This window comes from Panthera uncia, chromosome D1 (assembly GCF_023721935.1).
Source record: "Panthera uncia isolate 11264 chromosome D1, Puncia_PCG_1.0, whole genome shotgun sequence".
NCBI classification, from domain to species: domain Eukaryota; kingdom Metazoa; phylum Chordata; class Mammalia; order Carnivora; family Felidae; genus Panthera; species Panthera uncia.
In genome coordinates, this window is record NC_064808.1 from 89,885,279 (window position 1) to 89,904,423 (window position 19,145).

At 40.3% G+C, this 19,145-nt stretch overlaps 1 protein-coding gene across 8 annotated transcripts in view; it reads right to left on the reverse strand.

Annotated features, from left to right (window-relative positions):
* The window catches only part of CCDC15 (coiled-coil domain containing 15), a 94,741-nt gene extending 75,596 nt beyond the window's left edge, over positions 1-19,145 (reverse strand). For 2 of the 8 annotated variants that reach the window (XM_049655009.1, XM_049654970.1), the window contains exons 1-4: positions 8,948-9,232; positions 8,418-8,604; positions 3,176-3,325; positions 2,570-2,761 (exon numbers count right to left, since the gene is read on the reverse strand). In XM_049655009.1, the coding sequence (XP_049510966.1) occupies positions 2,570-2,761; positions 3,176-3,325; positions 8,418-8,597 (522 nt within the window). In that variant the 5' untranslated portion in view covers positions 8,598-8,604; positions 8,948-9,232. Of the gene's footprint in view, positions 1-2,569; positions 2,762-3,175; positions 3,326-8,417; positions 8,605-8,947; positions 9,235-18,948 lie in introns of those variants that run through there. The other 6 variants (XM_049655000.1, XM_049654992.1, XM_049655016.1 and 3 more) reach the window with 4 other exon arrangements.

Sequence of the window (19,145 nt, forward strand, 5' to 3'; positions counted from 1 at the left end):
AAATAAATTCAAACATATTGGAAATGTCAAACATATAGTAGACAGAAGCTATAATGAATCCCACATACACACCCAAACAGTTTTAACATTATCAATTCCTGGCCCATCTTATTTTATCTATAATGCCTTACTTCACTTCACCCTTATATTACTTTGAAGTATACCCCAGATATCAAATCATTTCATCCTTAAGTATTTCAATATGTCAGATGAACTTTTAAAACCCTCCAGCTCCAGGATTCTATGGTTCTATCACTCCGTGGCACACGAAAACTGAAAAGTCCACCAATATTCAGAAAGTGAATTATATTCACCATTTACTCAACCACTTCTAGATAAATCAAGGGAGTTAGTGCTTGAACAATGCCTCACTGTCTAGTTCTTAGTGACATCTAGTGGATAAAAACTGCAACAGAGGAGTGACTGGGTGGCTCAATGTCAAATTCTTGGTTCCTTTCAGATCATGATCTCATGTCTTGAGTTCAAGCTCTGCGTTGGGCTCTCTGCTGAGAATGCTTGGAATTCTCTCTTTCTCTCTGCCTCTCCCATGCATTCGCACATTCTCATTCTCTCTCTCTCACTCTCTCAAAAATAACTTTTAAAAAATTTTAAAAAGGGGTGCCTGGGTGGCTCGGTTGGTTGAGTGTTTGACTTCGGCTCAGGTCATGATCTCACGGTCCGTGAGTTCAAGCCCCGCGTCAGGCTCTGTGCTGACAGCTCAGAGCCTGGAGCCTGTTTCAGATTCTGTGTCTCCCTCTCTCTCTGCCCCTCCCCTGTTCATGCTCTGTCTCTCTCTGTCTCAAAAATAAATAAACGTTAAAAAAATTTAAAAAAAATTAAAAAAAAAACTGCAACAGAAACAGTAAGATTAAAAAGCATCTAATGTCAAGATGCTATTTGGGCAAAAGTTTATAGGCTTAAAGTAGTTTAGGTCACTGAACATTCTTTAGTAGTTCATCTTTTAAGAAAAAAACGGTATAAATTTTTTTTTAGTTTTGTAACATTTCAGGCTTTTCATAACCTGATTTCGTCCTATGTAACCTCAATTTTCTGTCATCCTCCTCTATAAACTATCAATCAGAAAGGTTCCATCACTTATTCCCAAATATACCAAGCTCATTATACATTCTACACTCTTAACTGTTCCTCCTATCTCAAAATTCTCTTCAATTCACCGATTCAATTCACCTTACCAATTCAAAATATACAACTCAATTCCACCTCTTCCAGGAAATATTTCCTTGGAATTGAAAAATTTTTGAAATTCCCTAGTGCAACTTTATCACCAAATATAGCAAATATCTCTATGTTATTATCTAATAGATTGGGGTCTACCAGCTTTACATCTCTACTTGGAAATGTAAACCCCCATAAAGGGTCCCATTTCACATTTCATTCGTTCAATGTTTAAGAAACACAGTATATTCAAATATCTGTGAACTGATGTGTTCTACTTATATACTATACAGATGAAGTAAAATCCTCACTACGGTGGGATTATAGCCACAAGCACCACGAAGGCAACAACCGTGTCTGTTTTCATCAATGTTCTATCCCTTATACTTTATGAAGTGCCTGATTGAATAAATATTTGCTCAACAGATTGTTCATAACCTTAAAAAAGGAAACAAAAATGATTTTTAAAATGATTACTACAAACCAAGCAATGGCAAGAAAAAGTCATAGTTTGGGCAAAGAAAAAAAATTTTTTAAGTATTTCAATATAATATATGCTTATAAAGCTTTCCCTAATTATACTAACAACTATACAATCCCTTCATACTTATGACCAAGCACGTCAGCAGTGACGAAATTTTTATTTTTGCATAATCATCATTTTCTACACTTTTGCTCTCCTCTCACTATCCCTAGAAATACATTTTAAATAAGATGAAGTATAATTCCTACAGCAGAGTTGAAGAATATGGTATCGAGTGGACAAAAGGCTCAGGTACACTAAGGAGAGTTGAGTGCACAGTCTCAAGTGATTTCAGCGGATGAACCTACTCATGGTGATTAATTTTTAAATAACAGATAATCAATTACTTAGGATATGTTACTTTTTTTTTAATTCTATGTCAAGAGTTTACTATGTTATTACTTGACCTATAGATCTATTTATTGTGATTATCAGACTAAAGGACAGAAATGAGGAAAAAGAGACAAAAATAATGAATGAAGTGCCCTGTATATGTACTGTACCTTTTTGCAATAGACGTTAGGAATCAGTTCTGTCCAGATACCATAAACAATAACTTACCCATAACACAATTCCAGTACAATTGGGAAAAAAATCTATGTTCTTTAACTTAAAGCTGTTTCTCATAAGTTTTTAACTCTAGAGTTTGGCAGCTTCCTTTAGATGATTCTAAATTGTCTTACCAAAAATAAATAAATTTAGAATATGTATAAAAAATAAACATCATTCCACTATTCCCCACTTTACAAAAGTAAAAAAAAGAAGGTAATTAAAAGTGAAGTTGAGTAGGATACCTCCTAATCTCTACTTCATATTATAGATATGGCATGTATCTAAAGAAAATCAGGCATAAAATGAGTATGTACTTACAGCCTGGGCTTGTTGTTGGAGTAATTCATTCTGATTCTCTCTATCTTCTAGTCCATCCCCCAGCACCTGGGAAGGAGGTAACCTAGCACTTCCAATTGCAGCATTCAAGTTCTTTGGAAAAACACTTGTTCTTTTAGGAGTTAAATGTGCTGGATCTGAGGACTGCATGGCTATAGAGCCTTCTTTTTCTGCCTACACAAAGGAAGAAAGAGTGAGATTCTTCTAGTGAGATTCTACTCCGGGCCAGTACAATCAAATAATGCCTATAAGTGGCCCAAAAGACTTTAAATCAGGGTAAAGGATAGAAAGAGGAAAGCTTTAGCAAGCAATGAAACTAATATTTACCAGGCATCCCTAATGTGCTAATAATTTACCTATCAAATTCTCCTAACAACACTGTGAGACAAATATCATAGCCTCATTTTATAGATAAAGAAACTACAGTCCAGAGAAGTAATAGGCCCAAGGTGACATAGCTAGCAAGCAGCAAAGCCAAAATTCAAACCCAAATCCAAAATTCTGACATTGTTTTTGATTATTTGGTGAAAACAAAAAAATGAGTCAGAACAACATAAGAATAAAATATGGTTTCTCTTTTGAACTTACTGCTTCATAAGATCTCTGAAGCTGATGCTTTTTTCGCAACCTGATTTGTTGATTTACTCGGCGTTTGACTTGTCTCTGAAAATGCTTCAGAGCTTCTTGTTTTTTTCTTAGTTGTTCCTTTAGTTCTTCTTCAATCATATATGCTGAAGTCTTGAAAGATGAAAGAAAATAAACTTAAATGTCAGCAGTTTTGCCTGTTAGGACTGTTTTAAGCACAAAGCTGTCAAGGTACAATCCCAACAAAATAATTCAGTTCTATAATCCAAAATTCCCAGTATAGTAAGGAAATCACAGGAGTTCAGAAGCTGATAATCTAGACATAGCTACTGAGTACCAAGAACTCAAACCAAATCAAAAACTAAAAATTGGAATTTTTGTACTCAAATCAAATCTTAATTTTTCATTGAATTGACAACTAAAGTTGCCTTCATTAATTCTTAATGAACCAATTCAAACCTATCTTGTTACACATTTTCTAAAATGAATAAAACAGTCCAGATACACCAAATTGCTCACCGCTCACCAAACATGTCCTATTATAAAATGCCTTCACACTCAGATTTATGCTCCATTTTTAACCTTCCTGTCATCTCCATCTAGTAAAGTAAAGGTGGTACTCATTCTTTAAGACCATCTAATAACCAACCACCTTCCATAATTGGTTCTTGCTCTGAGCTTCCTATGCTATAGTACCTCTCATTCTTATTAACATTGCGTGTAATACTTCTCAACTCCCCCATTAGATTAGGTACACTGTGAGGGCAGGAAATGTATTTATCCTCTTTTGTTTCTCCTACAGTATATGACACAGAGCCTTGAATATAAAGGCACTTAATATTTGTGTAATGCTCAATTCTAAAACACATTCTAAACGATCTAGAACATTTTATCCCATTTGAGTCCCTAATCAGTATTCACTTCCTCTGAATGCTTTGAATAACAACCACAGGCATAATTAAAAGCAGTTACTTTTTTTTTAGAGAGAGAGAGAGAGAGAGAGAGAGCACAAGCAGGAAAAAGGAGGAGAGGGAGAGAGAGAATCTTAAGCAGGCTCAATGCTCAGCACAGAACCCAACTCGGGGCTTGAACCCACAACCCTGGGATCATGACTTGAACTGAAACCAAGAGTCAAACGCTCAACCAATGAGCCACCCAGGTGCCCCAAGCAGTTATTATTATTAAAGATCTATTACAAGACAAGCACTTTAACCACATTATATCACTAAATCCCTAAAACTACCTCCAATAGAAGGTATTCTTATTCTTTATATTAAAGATGAGGAAATTGGGGCTCAGAAAGATTCATCTTTAGCCCAAGATCCTACAGCTGGCAAGCAGCAGAGCTACAAGTCTCTCTGACTCCAATACTTATGCCCTATACTGTTACTGCTTGTCTCTTGACTATGTCTCTCTTTCATAAGGGATCTTCAAATAAATAAAATCATACTCCTATCCAGCCCTTCTTCTAACACAGTGATTCCAAATTCTAATTCAGAAAAGAGCCTCAAATATTTCATAAGGCAATCATTAACTCTCAAAATGAAAAGAATTTAAATTCCAATAAAAATTACATTTTCCAAGAAGTCTATCCCATATTCTACACAAGTATATACCATAGGAATAGAGTGTACAAAACAAATATCAAAGAACAATTGGGTAAAATAATTCCAAAGGAGAGATATATGTAGTAAAGACTGAACAACTGACCAAAATTAACTCAGGCTCCAGAAAATTAAAGCCATCCTGCCTCTTTTATGTCCATTGTCTGTCTGCCCCCTTTTACCTCCATGCTGAGATTATTGAACATCTTATTAGTGTATGACTGATTCCAAATTGTGAATCTCAACTGTAAACCAAAGGTAAGAGTATACCATATTTTAGAAATATATTTTGCTCAGCAAACACCATTTTTATAAGGCAATCAGAACCCAAGAACATTGTCTCAGATTCTGGGACATTAAGAGATTCCCAGAGTCAAATAAATTTGAGAAATACTGGCTTAAGCAAAAATAGATATTGTTTCAATTGTACAACTAATTCCTCATAGACATAGACTTTTTGTACCCTAAGGACTATCCAAGGGGACAATATAGAAAGAAGTATTTCTCGCAACAAACAAAGAACATTTTTGGATAATTCACGTATGATGAAACTTATGTTTAGTATTCACAGTAGTCTCCAAAGATGATCTCCCCTTCTCCCCACAGTGAATCAAGCCTCCCAGTATCAACGCTCTTGTGTAATAATCTCCCATACTGATTGTAGTCTGGCTCTGTATATATCCAACAGAATGAGGCAGAAGCATTGGCTCCATGACTTCTCAAGCAAGGTCTTAAAGCAACTTCCACCTACAGCTCTTGGAGTGCTCGCCCTAGGGGAAACGAGCCACCATATAAGAGTTCTACCCTGAGACCACCATGCTGAAAGGAAGCCCAAACTAGCCAGATAGAGAAACCATGCGGAAAGAGAAAGCAACCAAGCAAGCCCGCAGCCATTCTAGTCATCCTAGCCCAGTGCCAGACATGTGAGTGAGAAAGCCACCCTGGACATCACAGCCCAGTAGATGGCCAGATGAAGAGGAAACAAGAAATCCAACCAATAGCCAGAATCCAGTAGAGTTGTCCCAGACATCTCCAGCTATTTCAGCTGTCTCAACCGAGAGGCTTCAGACATCGTGTTGTAGACGAGCCATCCTCACTGTGCCCTGTTCTAAATCCTGACACACGGTATAATTTGCTTTATGCCACTAACATCTAGGGCAGTTTGCTATACAACAACAGATAATCAGATAAATTATAAAATAATGCGACAGCCATATATGCTGATAGAATACCAGTGTCCTTTGATGCTAATTTAATTAGTGGAAGGGGAGGTCTGAAGCTATGGTATTCTTAGGAATCTCAATGGCTCCTTGAAACTTTGAAACAAAAATGATTAAGAGTTTCCCTTTAAAATAAGCATGTATTAGGTCTACCACACTTTAAAAGTAACTATTCAGCATTTATTCTGAGCTGACAGAAGCTGCATCTGTCAATAAGAGTGGATTCCCCAGACTATACACACTAAATTGGTAGAGTTCTAGGAAATGCTTGATCAAATTGCCGTTGACTGGTACTGATCAAAATTTTGTAAGTGAGGGAAAGGAGACATATATTTTCCAAGACTAATATTTTGAGTTAAAGTTTGGGAACATGAGACTAAATTCTTTTTAACATAGAAAAAGAAAATTCTGGTGGTTTTTAGGCATTTTGATGCTACATTACAAAGATGCCAGGGGCATCTGGGTGGCTCAGGCGGTCAAGTGTCCGACTTCAGCTCAGGTCATGATCTCACGGTTCGTGGGTTCCAGCCTCGAGTCAGGCTCTGTGCTGACAGGTCAGAGCCTGGAGCCTGCCTCGGATTCTGTGTCTCCCTCTCTCTCTGTTCCTCCCCTGCTCTCACTCTGTCTCTCTCACTCTCTTAAAAATAAATAAAGATTAAAAAGAAACAAAGATGCCATAATTTGAGCAATGAAAACGAGGTGTCAATAACTTAAATACCAAAATACCTTTGTACCAAACCTTCTTAACTCTTCTGGGGTGTTTCTTACACTTATCCCTTTTCATTCCTACTTCAACCACCCTTTTTTAAAGCTTTCCCTTTCTATTCCTTATCATGAAACAAGTCCTGATGCCATACTTCATGGCTAAATTGTTACAATTATATCCTAATTCATCCCCCAGAAGCCAATCTATATCTCACCTCAAAAAATTTTTGAAGCAATTAACCTAGTCAAAACATTGTTTTACCATATTTGTCTGTAAATATTACACAATGCATGAAGTCAATCCCTTATCCAAGATTTCCCTACAGCTGTGGTTCCCAACAGCTCCTATTTTCCACAATCCCACTACACATCCTCTCCAATCAATCTAATCTACCCTTAGAATCCTGAATATACCTCCCTCACTTCCTACTCTCCCCATTCTCCTTAATTGGAGAATCTTCCTCCTTCTTTGATTACCTAATTTCTTCATTAAGCTTGCCTGTATCACATCAACCCAAAGTCCTACCTTTCTTCCTTAAGTATCATAGCACTTAATCATATACTACTTAGACACTTCAAATCCTTTCTGGAAATAGGCAGAAGAGGAATAAATGAATATATATGAACATACATATAAAAAAATAAAATGAATATATGAAATTGCTTTGTAATTTAAGATTTACTTTAAACATGTCTCATTTCTTCTCTGAGATCAAGGACCACTCATATTTTTCGTCTCATGTTCAGCATTTTGTCTATATGTGCAGAATACCCTCACACAATTTGTGCATTCCATAAATACTTACCAAGTGCTTATATTTATCAGGCACTAAGACAAAGTTGGGGATGGTAAAAAATGAGATTTTTTTTTTTTCCCTTGTGCTCTGGAAGCTCACACTCCATCAGGAAAAGTAGACATGCATGCAACTTACTATAAATATAATGTGGTAAGTGCCACAATAAAATTCCAACAAATAGCTAAGGGGCACAGTTTGGTGAAAGACTATCAAAAACCTTCTTACAAAATTGTCCTCCTGCGCTAATTAGTACATATGAGAGTTATTATGGAAACAGGCGCACATGTAAACTTTGCAAAAGTTTCCCTTCACCTGAAATGCGCTTCCCTACGATCTATACTTACAGCATTTTCATTTCTTAAGGACTAACATAGGCTATATTTCCACACTCATTCATTCCACAAATATTTCCTTGAGACTTACTACATGACAGGACAGGAATGAACAAAATATAAAGGTCTGCGTCTTCCTGGAGTTTATAGGTCAAACTTCCTCAGGATCTCAGTCAGAATTAATCTCTTCTTTCCTTATTCTCTTACTGTATCTGAATCTTACAGAATCTCTATCACACACTTACCATAACTCTAAACAATCAATTCATTTTAAATTAAGTGCGGCAACTGTCATCCCTACTAGCTGCAGGGTGTCCAGAAGATACAGACAGGGCGTATGTCTTGTGCACAGCAAGCAATCAAGAGTTTGTGAAATACAGTTTTGGCAAATACATGTTTGTTCTACAATCCTAAGGCAAGAACATAACTATTTATAAAAGGACATCCCCGAGACAGTTCATCTTTATCTAAGCACCAGGGATTAGAGGCTAATATGAAGAAAAAACAAAAAACAAAAAAACAGAAACAAACCAACGAACAAAAACAGGGGAGGAACCCCACCACATCTGCATCAAACTGACACTCACATATGCTGGGACTTCCGAACTATCTGGCAAGGCAGGTTCCACCCAGGCCCCAACTGGCACTATAGCCTGGTTCCTTTCGGCCAGCACTGCCAACACGTCCTTGCTCTTCAGGGGATTTAAAGCCAGGGGCAACCTTGCGGCATTTCGAGGCTTCTTGAGGGGGGCCATCCTTCCTGGCATGTGACCCCTGGATAGGAGAAAGGAGAAGCTTAAAATCTTCAAGCGACTGCGTTAAAAGCTCAATCTCCTAATCCATCAGCCACAGGCTCCTGGAAAGGAGAGAAACCTGGGAGGAGGCAGTAAGTAGCCTGACAGACAGTCGAAGAACAAGAATTCTGGAGAAGGAAATGGGAACAAATGAAAAGCGTTAAGTTTTAAAGACTGCCTTGTGCAAGGAATGGGGATGAGAGGGGAGAGAAAAGGGATCTACTGAGGGAACGAAGACTGTGCCCACTGGTGGCACCGCGAGGAAAGGGAGGAACGACCGTAGCAGCCAGAGAGGAAGGGGGCTGGTAGGGTCGGATGGGAACCTGGGTCTGAGGCTGAGTCCAAATAACTGCTATCCGGTTATGGAGGGAAGCGATGAATGCCGGGGAGTCCCGAGCCAGATAAAAGCCTGTTTCTTAGGCCTCGGGGGTCCCACTCCTGCTGAGATAGCACCGACCAAGCACCGGTGCACAGGTCGCCACACATTCAAACTACTCGGGATTCCTAGGTAACCGCCTCCAGCAAACCGCCACTTTCGGGAGGGCCGCCGGGCCCCGCCCAGTCCGGCCCCGCCCTTCGGTGGCCATGTATCGGCCCCTTCCGGTCTTTCATTCCCTCCCCGGGGATGGGAAAGCGTAAGGGGCGGGACTTCGAGCTCCGCGGTAACGTCACTTCCGCTTCATGTCTCATTCAGGGGGCGGGGTTTGTGAAGGCGCGAGGAGCGGGGCGGGGACGAGTGGTTTCGCGGAGCTGCTGAGTGATGCGACAGTTAAGGTGTGTAAGGCCCCTGGTGCAGAGATGGAGACCAGCACAAAACCTGCGGGAAAAGGTTACGTTGAACTGAAGAGCGCTGACTCAGAGGGCCAGGGGTCCCAATAGAGGGAAGCAGGGGAAAAGAATGGAAAAAACTGGGTCTGACAGAGCTTTCCAACAGGAACAAACTAAACTAACAGTAAATCATACCCATCCTGTGTACACATCATTACGTTTATAAGGCTATTTAATACATACATATTCTTATATTTGAACAGCGCAGCCTCGTCACCCTCTCTGCTCCAAGCTCTACTATAATTCTGGGGCACTTCATTACGTGAAGTACCCATTCATTCATTCGTTCATTTAACATATCATTGAAAGCTTTTTGTATATCAGTACTGTTCTGGGCACTGGAAATATATAGCAGTGAAGAAAACAAATATCCCTTGTTCGTGGAATTTGTAATATGATGAGAAGTAACCGAATAAACACATGAGTAAGTAAATGTGCCTGAGGCTGATGAATACTGGAGAGGAAGAGCAGAGAAAGAAGAAGAACAGTGTACTGGAGGGGAAGTGAAATTTTAGATAGTATGCCTTTACTGAGGTACTTTTGAGCAAAGGCTCCAATGCAAACCTCCATGAGATAATGGAACAAGCTACTGTGATCTTCAAAGGAGAGTTAAGTGTTCCAGGTAGAGGGAACAGCAAGTACAATCACTCCAAAGTGGGTATCTGTCTGGCTGTGAAACAGCAAGGAGGCTAGCGTGACTGGTACAGAGTGAGAGGGGGAGAGGGTTGATATAGGAAGTCAAAAGTTAGGGGGTGGGCAATTATATAAAGCATTGTAAGCCATGGAAAGGCATTGAGATGGGGAACCACTGGAGGGTTTGAGCAAAGGAATGCCATAATGTGACTCAATTGTTTTTTCTTTAAATCACTGTGGATACCATATTGAGAATAGACTGAGTGTGGCAGAAGTATAAGCAGTAGGCCAATTAAGAGGCTATTCCAGTAATCCCAATAGGAGATTATGATGTCTTGGATCAGGGAAGTAGTGGTAAAGATGGTGAGAAGTAGTTGGATTCTGAATATACTTGGGAGGCAGAACTTTCAGGACCTGTTGAAAGTTGGGATATGGAGCGTGTGTGTGAGAGAGAGAGAAGAGTCAAGAAAAATTCTAGTGATTTCATCCTGAGCAATTGACAGGATGGAGTTGCCATTTTACTCAGCTGGGGAAAATGGTGGAAGGAGTAGGTTTGGGAGAAAGATCAGGAGTTCAGTTTAAGTTGTGTTTAGTTGACATCTAAGATATGATAGAAGTATGATAGAAGTTATCTGCAGTTCATAGGAGAGTTCTGGACTAGAAATATAAACTTGGGAGTTGTTAGCTTATAAATTTAAAGCCAGGAGATGAAATGAAATCATCAAGGGAGTGAATTATAGACAGATAAGAAAAGAGATCTAAGGACTGAGCCGTGGAGTATCCTAACAATAAAGAGGCTAAGAAGGGGAGAGGAATGCAGAAAGAGGGAAGGATCAGCTAGTAAGCTAAGGAAGAAAACCAAGAATGTGTGATAGCTTGAAATCCAAGTGGAGGAAATGTTTCATTGAAGAGAACAGACCATCATGTTAAATCCTGCTGATAGCTCAAATTGGATAACTAAGAATTGACTATTGGGTTTAACAATGTGGTCATTGATGACTTTTAAAAGAGCAGTGTTTTTGGAGTAGTTGGAGAGTATAAGCCTGATGGAGTAGACTTAAAAGAGAAGGGAAGGAGGATTTGGAGACAGCAATTTTAGACAACCTTTTCAATGGGTTTTGTTGTAAAGGGACATAGAGAAATGGGTAGCTGAAAGGAAAGATAGAATCACAAGATGATTCTTTAAAATCACAGCACACATTTTTTTGTTGTTGGGAATTATCCAGTAGATAGGAGAAAGCTGACAATGCAGGAGAGAGATGGGAAAATGTTTGCATCTGAGTCCTTAAGTGGGCAAGAGGGAATGGCCTTAGATAGCAGGAGGAAAAGTTCATTATAACAATAGCAGGGAAAGCAGACTATATACTTGTAATTGGGTAAGATAGTGGCGGGAGTTGGGGAAGTTCTCTTCTAACTGTTCCATTTTCTCTGTAAAATAGTATTGTAGTCAGCCTACAAGATAGCCTCTGATGTTCCCCACCTCCTGGTGTTCACACCCTCTGTAGTCCCCTTTTACACTGTACCAGGGTTGGTCTGGTGACCAATGGAATATGGCAGAAGTAATGATATATCACATCAGAGATTAGGATGTAAAGATGCTGTATTATGTCTCTCTCTTTCTCTCACTTGTTCCCACTCTCTCTCAGATCACTTGCTCTGAGGCCATTTATGTCACAAGCAGCTCTATAAAAAGGCCCACATGGCAAAGTACTTCTGCCAGCAGCCCTGTGAATGATTGTGAAAGTGGATCCTTCAGCCCCAATCAAATATTCAGAGACTATTGTCTTGGCCAACAACTTGACAGCAATCTCATAAAAGACCTCGAGCCAGACTATGCACCCAGAAACTGTGTGAGATAATGTTTGTTGTTTTAATATGCTAAATTTGGATTAGAAAGTGATAACTAACACAGATAGGAAGCAAATTCATCGATTAATAGTATAGAGGAAGAAATGTTGGAGGTCTGAAGAAGGAAAATAAAGTACAAAATAGTTGTCCAGAAAAGTAAAATCAGAGACCTGTACAATTGCTAGATGGCTGTGAGGACCCATGTGAGATTCATGATTATGAATTTAAAGTGAGACCAGTCAGCATTGTTGATTGTTTTTCTTCAATTGAATGGTTACAGGCAACAGTAGTAGAAAAATTAATTTTAACCAGGGTTGAGGTTTTACCAAAGTATTACTATCAGGCAAGAAATGAAGATTAGGGAGTTGAAGAGAGTTGAAGATTAGTGCAAGGAAGTAATTAAATGACTGACCATGGAACTTAAAATAGGTAATGTGGAACAGGAGGACAAGTGGGATGTAAGGGGCACTGTAAAGTTAGTAGGATCAAGAGATTAAAGGCTCCAGTGGAGATCTAAGGTTTGTTAAAGCAGGATACTGGAAAGAATGCACCGAAAAGGTAAGAGGGGGGATGCTTGAAACTGAGAGTATGGAGACACTGCAGATTGGTCCTGTCAAAGTCTATGGTGGAACCAAGAGGAAGATTAAAAAACAAGATCACTGGGGAAGAAGTCATAGAACTTCTAGTTGCTTCTAGTCAAGCACTGGTTGAAATGTTCCCAAGGTTATCAAAATCACCAAAATATATGACAAGGATAGTGTTGGTGAGAAACAGGAACAACAGTCTTCAGGGAATTTTGAGAAAAGACCCGGAGGTTAGTAGACAAGAATAACTTGGAAAGCAGTGAGTGGTATGGCCTAACAACATTAGATTCAAAGTGAGGGGCGAAGCTAAGGAAAAGGAGGCAGAATGGTTTATAAATAACCAAGTAGCAAGAAGGTAACCTGTTCCACCTCCACCCAGATGGGCAAGGAACAGAAAAAAGCCACCCCTTGGGGCACCTGGGTGGTTCAGTCAATAGGGCATGCAACTCTTGATCTTGGGGTTGTAGGTTCAATTCTCACGCTGGGTGTAGAGATCACTTAAAAATAAAATCTTAGGGGCACCTGGGTGGCTCTGTCAGTTAAGCATCTGACTCTTGGTTTCAGCTCAGGTCACGATTTCACGGTTTCATGTATTTGGCCATACTTGGGATTCTCTCTCCCTCTCTGCCCTTCCCACACTTGTGCTGTCTCTCCCAAAATAAATAAATAAACTTAAAAAAAATTTTTTTTTAAAGAAAACAGCCATTTCCCTGAGAGGGCCAGAGCGAGATTGATGTGTATTCCTACACACACACACACACACACACACACAGCCTTCAACACTGGGGAGAGTGTGATTAGGTAGCTCCTTGCTCTCTCTAACTCTCTCTCTACCTCAAGGTCTATGCATCCCGCCAGCAGTTGTGCCAGTGGTTTCATATGAATCTGTACTCTTGTGATGTCCACGGAGCTCACATCTTGAGCTCTGCTCCCATTTTCTGACCTTTTCACGTGGTTTATCTTCTCAATGGCTGGAGTTCATTTCTCAGCAAAGGGATCTGTTTGCTCGGGAACATCTGTTTTCTTCAGAAACTTAAAAGAATGAGTGTTTCTGGCACCAGAGTCTTGAGGTCCTATACCCCAGAACTCACCAGAGCTGAATTATCTCTGATGTATATGGCTGGGGGATCCCTGGCCATCTCTGCACAAAACCCTGAGTCACTGGGTCCTTGGCAACAGTCCACTCCACACAGAACCAATTGTTTGATGAGCAGTAAGAGGCAATTTGCTGTTTGTTTGCCACTGTGCTATTTGTGCCTGACTGACCCACACCGGTAACAAATCAGAAAACTTGATCACCAGTTAGTCCAAAGAGCCTACCTCAAAGAGATGGGAAACCTGCCTATTCCACTCTCATGGGGTCTGGATGGGATCTGGATGGGATCTAGATGTTGGGAACTCAACCCCAGGCAGCTGAATCATGCCCACTTTCACTCTCTTGCCCAAACTTGAGTTGGATTTCCCCAGAACTAACCAATGTTCTGGGCTATTTCCTGAAAGTAGACCATAGGACTGTCCTTCTTTGATCTTCCTCCTCCTTAGCCACCTCTCCAAATAACCTTCCTAACTGGTATATAATCTGTGAGGGTCCTTCTGCTTGCCTATACAGACCAGGTTTTTGTAGCAACAATTCATTGTAAATGGCACCAGTAGCAGATCACTCAGTTGTCTCAATAGCATCTGCCATACTGATCTTTGCAAAAGATTCTCTAATTTTATCATGGATACAGAAGTCTTTTCTCCTTTCTCTTGATGAGTGATTTAAAAAAATTAACATAGCAGTCTCAGCGTCTCTCCACGGTATCAAATACTCTTCTAGGATGGACACAGGGATGCACTTCCCAGATCCTGCTTCAAGGAAGGACTTGCTGGCTCAGCTTTGGGGAATGTTGTCATTTTTCCAGCTGTCAGCTCCTTCAGGGACTGCTTTGGCTCCAGATTGTTGCCCTGCCTTCCCGTTGAGGAACAGCCATATCCAATGACTGACCGATATGGGGATATAAAGGCCCAGAGGTTTCTGCCTAAGTTGGAACAACTCTGATGGGTCATCATTTCAGCTCCAGAGCTCCCTGTGGGGTCAGCTGAGGCTGCCTGGCCCGCATCACGGCTTGACTTCTCCCTTGCCCACTCCTAGTCCATCCTCCTTTCCACAGGTGTCCATCTCAAGCACACTCCCTGATAAACATCCTGGACAGGAAATTCTGTCACAGAGTCTACTTCCTGGAGAACCCAACTCTGACACCCTCTGAGGGTTGTTAGGCCTCAGACACCGAAGCCCTGGCAGCTCTCAGACCATCTAAGTCCTAGTGCTAAAACCCATAGACTTCTGATCATTATTCTTTTCTTTTTCATCAAAGACACCTGCGATATTTCAAGGATAGGGTCTAACCACAGTTAAAGTCCTTCTTCCTATTCCCTGTTGACACGTTCTAGCCTCTGGATTAAGCTAACTCTCAAGACTTTCTCTAGATAGCCTCTAGACTTTGTAAATATGTGAGCTAATGAAGCTCTTTATTGTTAATGCCAATTTGCATTAGGTCTTATACTGTTGGTAACATAAAGAGCTCTGAGATACGCAAAATAGAGGGAGTCAGTTGGTCAAGAGAAGAGAACAGAGCAGATAAGCAGAAAGATTTAGAGTTACCTACAAAAATTGATTCCAGAAACTGCCCCAGTGTTTGAGCTCTCCTATTCCAGATCCATGCAATATGCCTCTCCTCTGATGGCAACTTCACGGGGATATCTGTTCTGTGAAGCCAGAGAAGTTTCACTAAGGACACTGCTTTAACATAAAGCAGATTTGGCCAAAATGAGTTTAATATATCTATAAATTTTTATCTGTATTATCCACCATACTTTTGACTGTTTTAGAAGATGTACTCCTAAAATATAAAGGTTGCAATCATTAAACATACTTTAAAAATATGTCGCAGGTTCTTAAAGTATGTCAAAAGAAGAATTTTAAATATGTTTTCTAGAATAAGTAGCAAAGGACTCAAGGTAACTATTTGGAGAAAAACCAAGCCATTGATTTTTGTGTGTTCTGTTTTGATTGTTAATAATTCACTATTAATAGTTACATTTTCTGCATCCCAAACTTCTAGGGACAGCACATTAGCAGTCTAGAGAACAGAGCTTTGGATACAAACTTGGATTTATATTCTAGCTCGGCAATTGACTGTCTGTGGTCAAATCACATAATCTGAGTCTTTGTTTCTTCATTTGTAAAATGGGAGCAATCAGGATTTTTCTGTGAGAATTCAGTAATATATATAAAATACATGATATATAATAGGTTTTCAATAAATGCTTATTTTTTAATTTTTTTATTATTTTTTTTTAGGAATCAAGATAGAAGTCATCTCTCCCACCTTTAGAAGATTTTGATTTGTCTGCCCAAGCCTCCCTTCTATTTTGAAGTAGGTAATAGACTGCCCCACCTCTGACTGTGAGGTTAGGCACATGGCCAAGCTGGGGTGGTATTCTATTCTGGTTATAATGATTGATCCAGAGCTGTGCATGTGACACAGGCTAAACCAACCACAGTCCTTCACCAAGATTTTTTTAAAACTAGCTTCATCTAAAATATCTCTGGATGACAAGAAGCACGGTCCCATATGTTAACCACTAGCTACATGTGGCTATTTAATTTTAAACTATTTAAAATTAGATAAAATGTATAATTCATATAATTATAAAATTTATAATTCATATAATTCAGTCCCACTAGCCACAATGTAAAGTACTGAATAGCCATGTGTGACTGTTAGCTACTATACTTCATAATGCAGATACAGAACATTTCCATCATCACAGAAAGTTATGTTGGACAGCATTGATAATCTATAGAATCTGGCAACCATCAAAAACTATAAGAAGGTTTGAGAAAATGAAGCTGACACCAAGAGCTAAGCAAGGGATGAGTAATAACCAAAATGGCTTTTAAGTATCTTAATTCCAATTATTCCAGCTCCCTTCAAGATTTTGTTACACAGTACAAGAAATTTTTCCCTTTTTGCCTCAAATAGTTCACATTGAACTATCACAGCCAAAAAGTCTTGACAAATCAAGACAGCAAACCAGATGCAGAATCCTGGAGGGCTAACTTGGGCAAAGAACTCTGAATAAGACAAAGCTGAACCCTACAAGTACCGCAACAAGGGGTGAAAACTTTGGCCTGTCTTCAAGGTCACCTTCCCTATAAGGGGTCCTCTTTTAAGAAAATTTGTTTCTCCCCCTGTTTCGTGTAACATAATCCATCTTAGTGGCCTTGGACTCACTACTGGGGACCCAATCATTCTCTTGCTGATTAGGCTTTGTTTTTTTAGGTCCTGTTGTCTGCCTTATCCTTCTTTGTTTCACATCTTGTGTCAGAGCCTTCTTTTATTCTACTGACTTTTTACATCGGTAGGCAACCTCTTCCCGGAGTATAGTGTATATAAACACTAGACCAAGAAGCACAGGCTGAGTCTGGACCTTGCCAACTTACAAAACATGTGACTTTGAACAGGCGACTTAGCCTCCTTGATCTTCATGATGATCTTTAGGGAAAAAAAAATACCTGCCACAAAGGGTTGATATTAGATTAAATAAAATAATAATTTAAAAGGCAATTTGCAAGAGGCAATGCAAATGTATTAGCAATTATACTTGCTTACAGATTGAAATGTATCTCTCCCAACTATATTTAAGCACCTATATTGTGCTTAAATTGTGTCTTCCTTTCCTTTCGAATGCGCCGCCTTTCCTCTTATGCCACATCCCACTCCTCCTATTAACGTCTAGAACATGGAGTGCTCTTCACACAGTACGGAATTATTAGATGCTGGCTAGCTGATTTGCATTTCTGTGCCTCCCCCACTGGGAGGAGGGAGAGTGGGGGAAGGAGAGAGAGGGAGTGTGACAGCAAATTCTTCCCTGGGGGCAGGACAATGGTTGTTGGGAAGACACCATTTGAAGATCTAGAAGGGAAACAATGAAGCTTTTCATGAGTTGGGGGGGATTGTGGCTCCCCTAGGATTTTTCAACCTGTTTTTATTTAAGTACTGAAGCTTTACAAGAACAGAACTCCAGAGATGTCCTCTAGAATGTCCTCACTACATCTTAAATAGGTCTGCAAAAGCATGATCTTTACAACACTTTAATGCCAATTAATTTCCCTCCTTTGTTCCTCTGGAGAGTTGCTGAATAGGGCGCGTTCAGCAGCCATGGACACAAGCCTGAGTTCCTCCCAGTTTCTGAGGGGGCGGGAATTCTATTCAGAAGTCAAATATTTACTCTCAGCATAAAAGGCATTGATGTTTTTCCGTTTGCCAGCATGGAAACAGGCGCATCTCCTCTCTGCCTTACTGAAATTCACCCAGGACCCCTTGCTGTCCCAAGATCATATACTTCTCCCAACACACACCCCACTTTTTTGAGATACCCTATGTCTGCAGAGGGCTTTTCCTCTGAGGGACTCCTCACATTCGAACCGTTCAGGATGAAGGCCCTGAAAAGGGCAGGAAGAGCCTTTTGACCCAGTCTCCACTTTCTATTTGATGTTTCTCAGAAGTAACCTGGAGTAAGGCTACCTAGGAGAACTTTAAATAGGAAAAGGAAAGACAAAATGTCCTTTGCCGGTGGGGGGTGGGGGGGTGGTACATTTCTTGCTGTCCAGATCCCCAGAAAGCTTGTTTTGTTCAAAGGGAGCTAGCTAATCTGTCTCTTGTTCAGTGGTTGCTAGAGCAGCTAGGCCCTGCCTCCTTTGAACACAAAGCCTCACACAAATTCCTTGTTTCCCAGGCAATGCACTGCAGTTCTACAAATTCTCTGGCTGATGTTGGCATCCTGATTCCTCCCTCTCTCTCTGTTCTGGCAAATTGAATTTATGTCAGGGACAACTCCAGCACCATTCACATATAGGTTTATGGAACCAAGAATCAAAAACAGCTTCAGCAATAATAGAGGGTGTCGGGGGTGGACAGAGAGGGCCACCTTATGCTCTGGAGCTTAGCCAGAGAGTTGGTGCTGGGGGGTAAAATATTAGACCAGGACGAAGACTCCAGCACAGGGGAAGTGGATTCCTATTGCTGAGTTAGGGAGGTGGTCAGAAGCCCCAGCTTTATTGGTGACCAGCCTGCAGCTCTAATCCAAGCTCTGCCACTGAGTAGCTACAGGACCTCAGCAAGTTGCTAACTTCTTGGAATTTTAGATTTTCTTGTTTGCAAAGTGGGGTTATCATGTCTACCTAAAAGGGATATTAGGAGAATTAAAGGAACAAATAGATACACTATGCCTGACAGAGTACAATGAGGAGTAGTTTACACACACACACACACACACACACACACACACACACACTCACAAACACACCTATATTAGTTTTTCATGCTGCATAACAAATAGCAACAAATTTAGCAGCTTAAAACAATATATACTTGTTAGCTTACAGTTCCTGTGGGTCAGGAGTGCAGGCTTCACTGGCGCATCTGCTCGAGGTCTCACCAGATTTCAGTTTAGGGGTTGGCTGGCCAGCATTCCTCTCCGAAGCTTGGGGTCCGCTTCTGGGCTTCCGTGGTTGTTGGGAGAATTCAGCTCCTTGTGATTGCAGGGCTGAGGTCCCAGGTTTCTGGCCACCTTTTGGCAG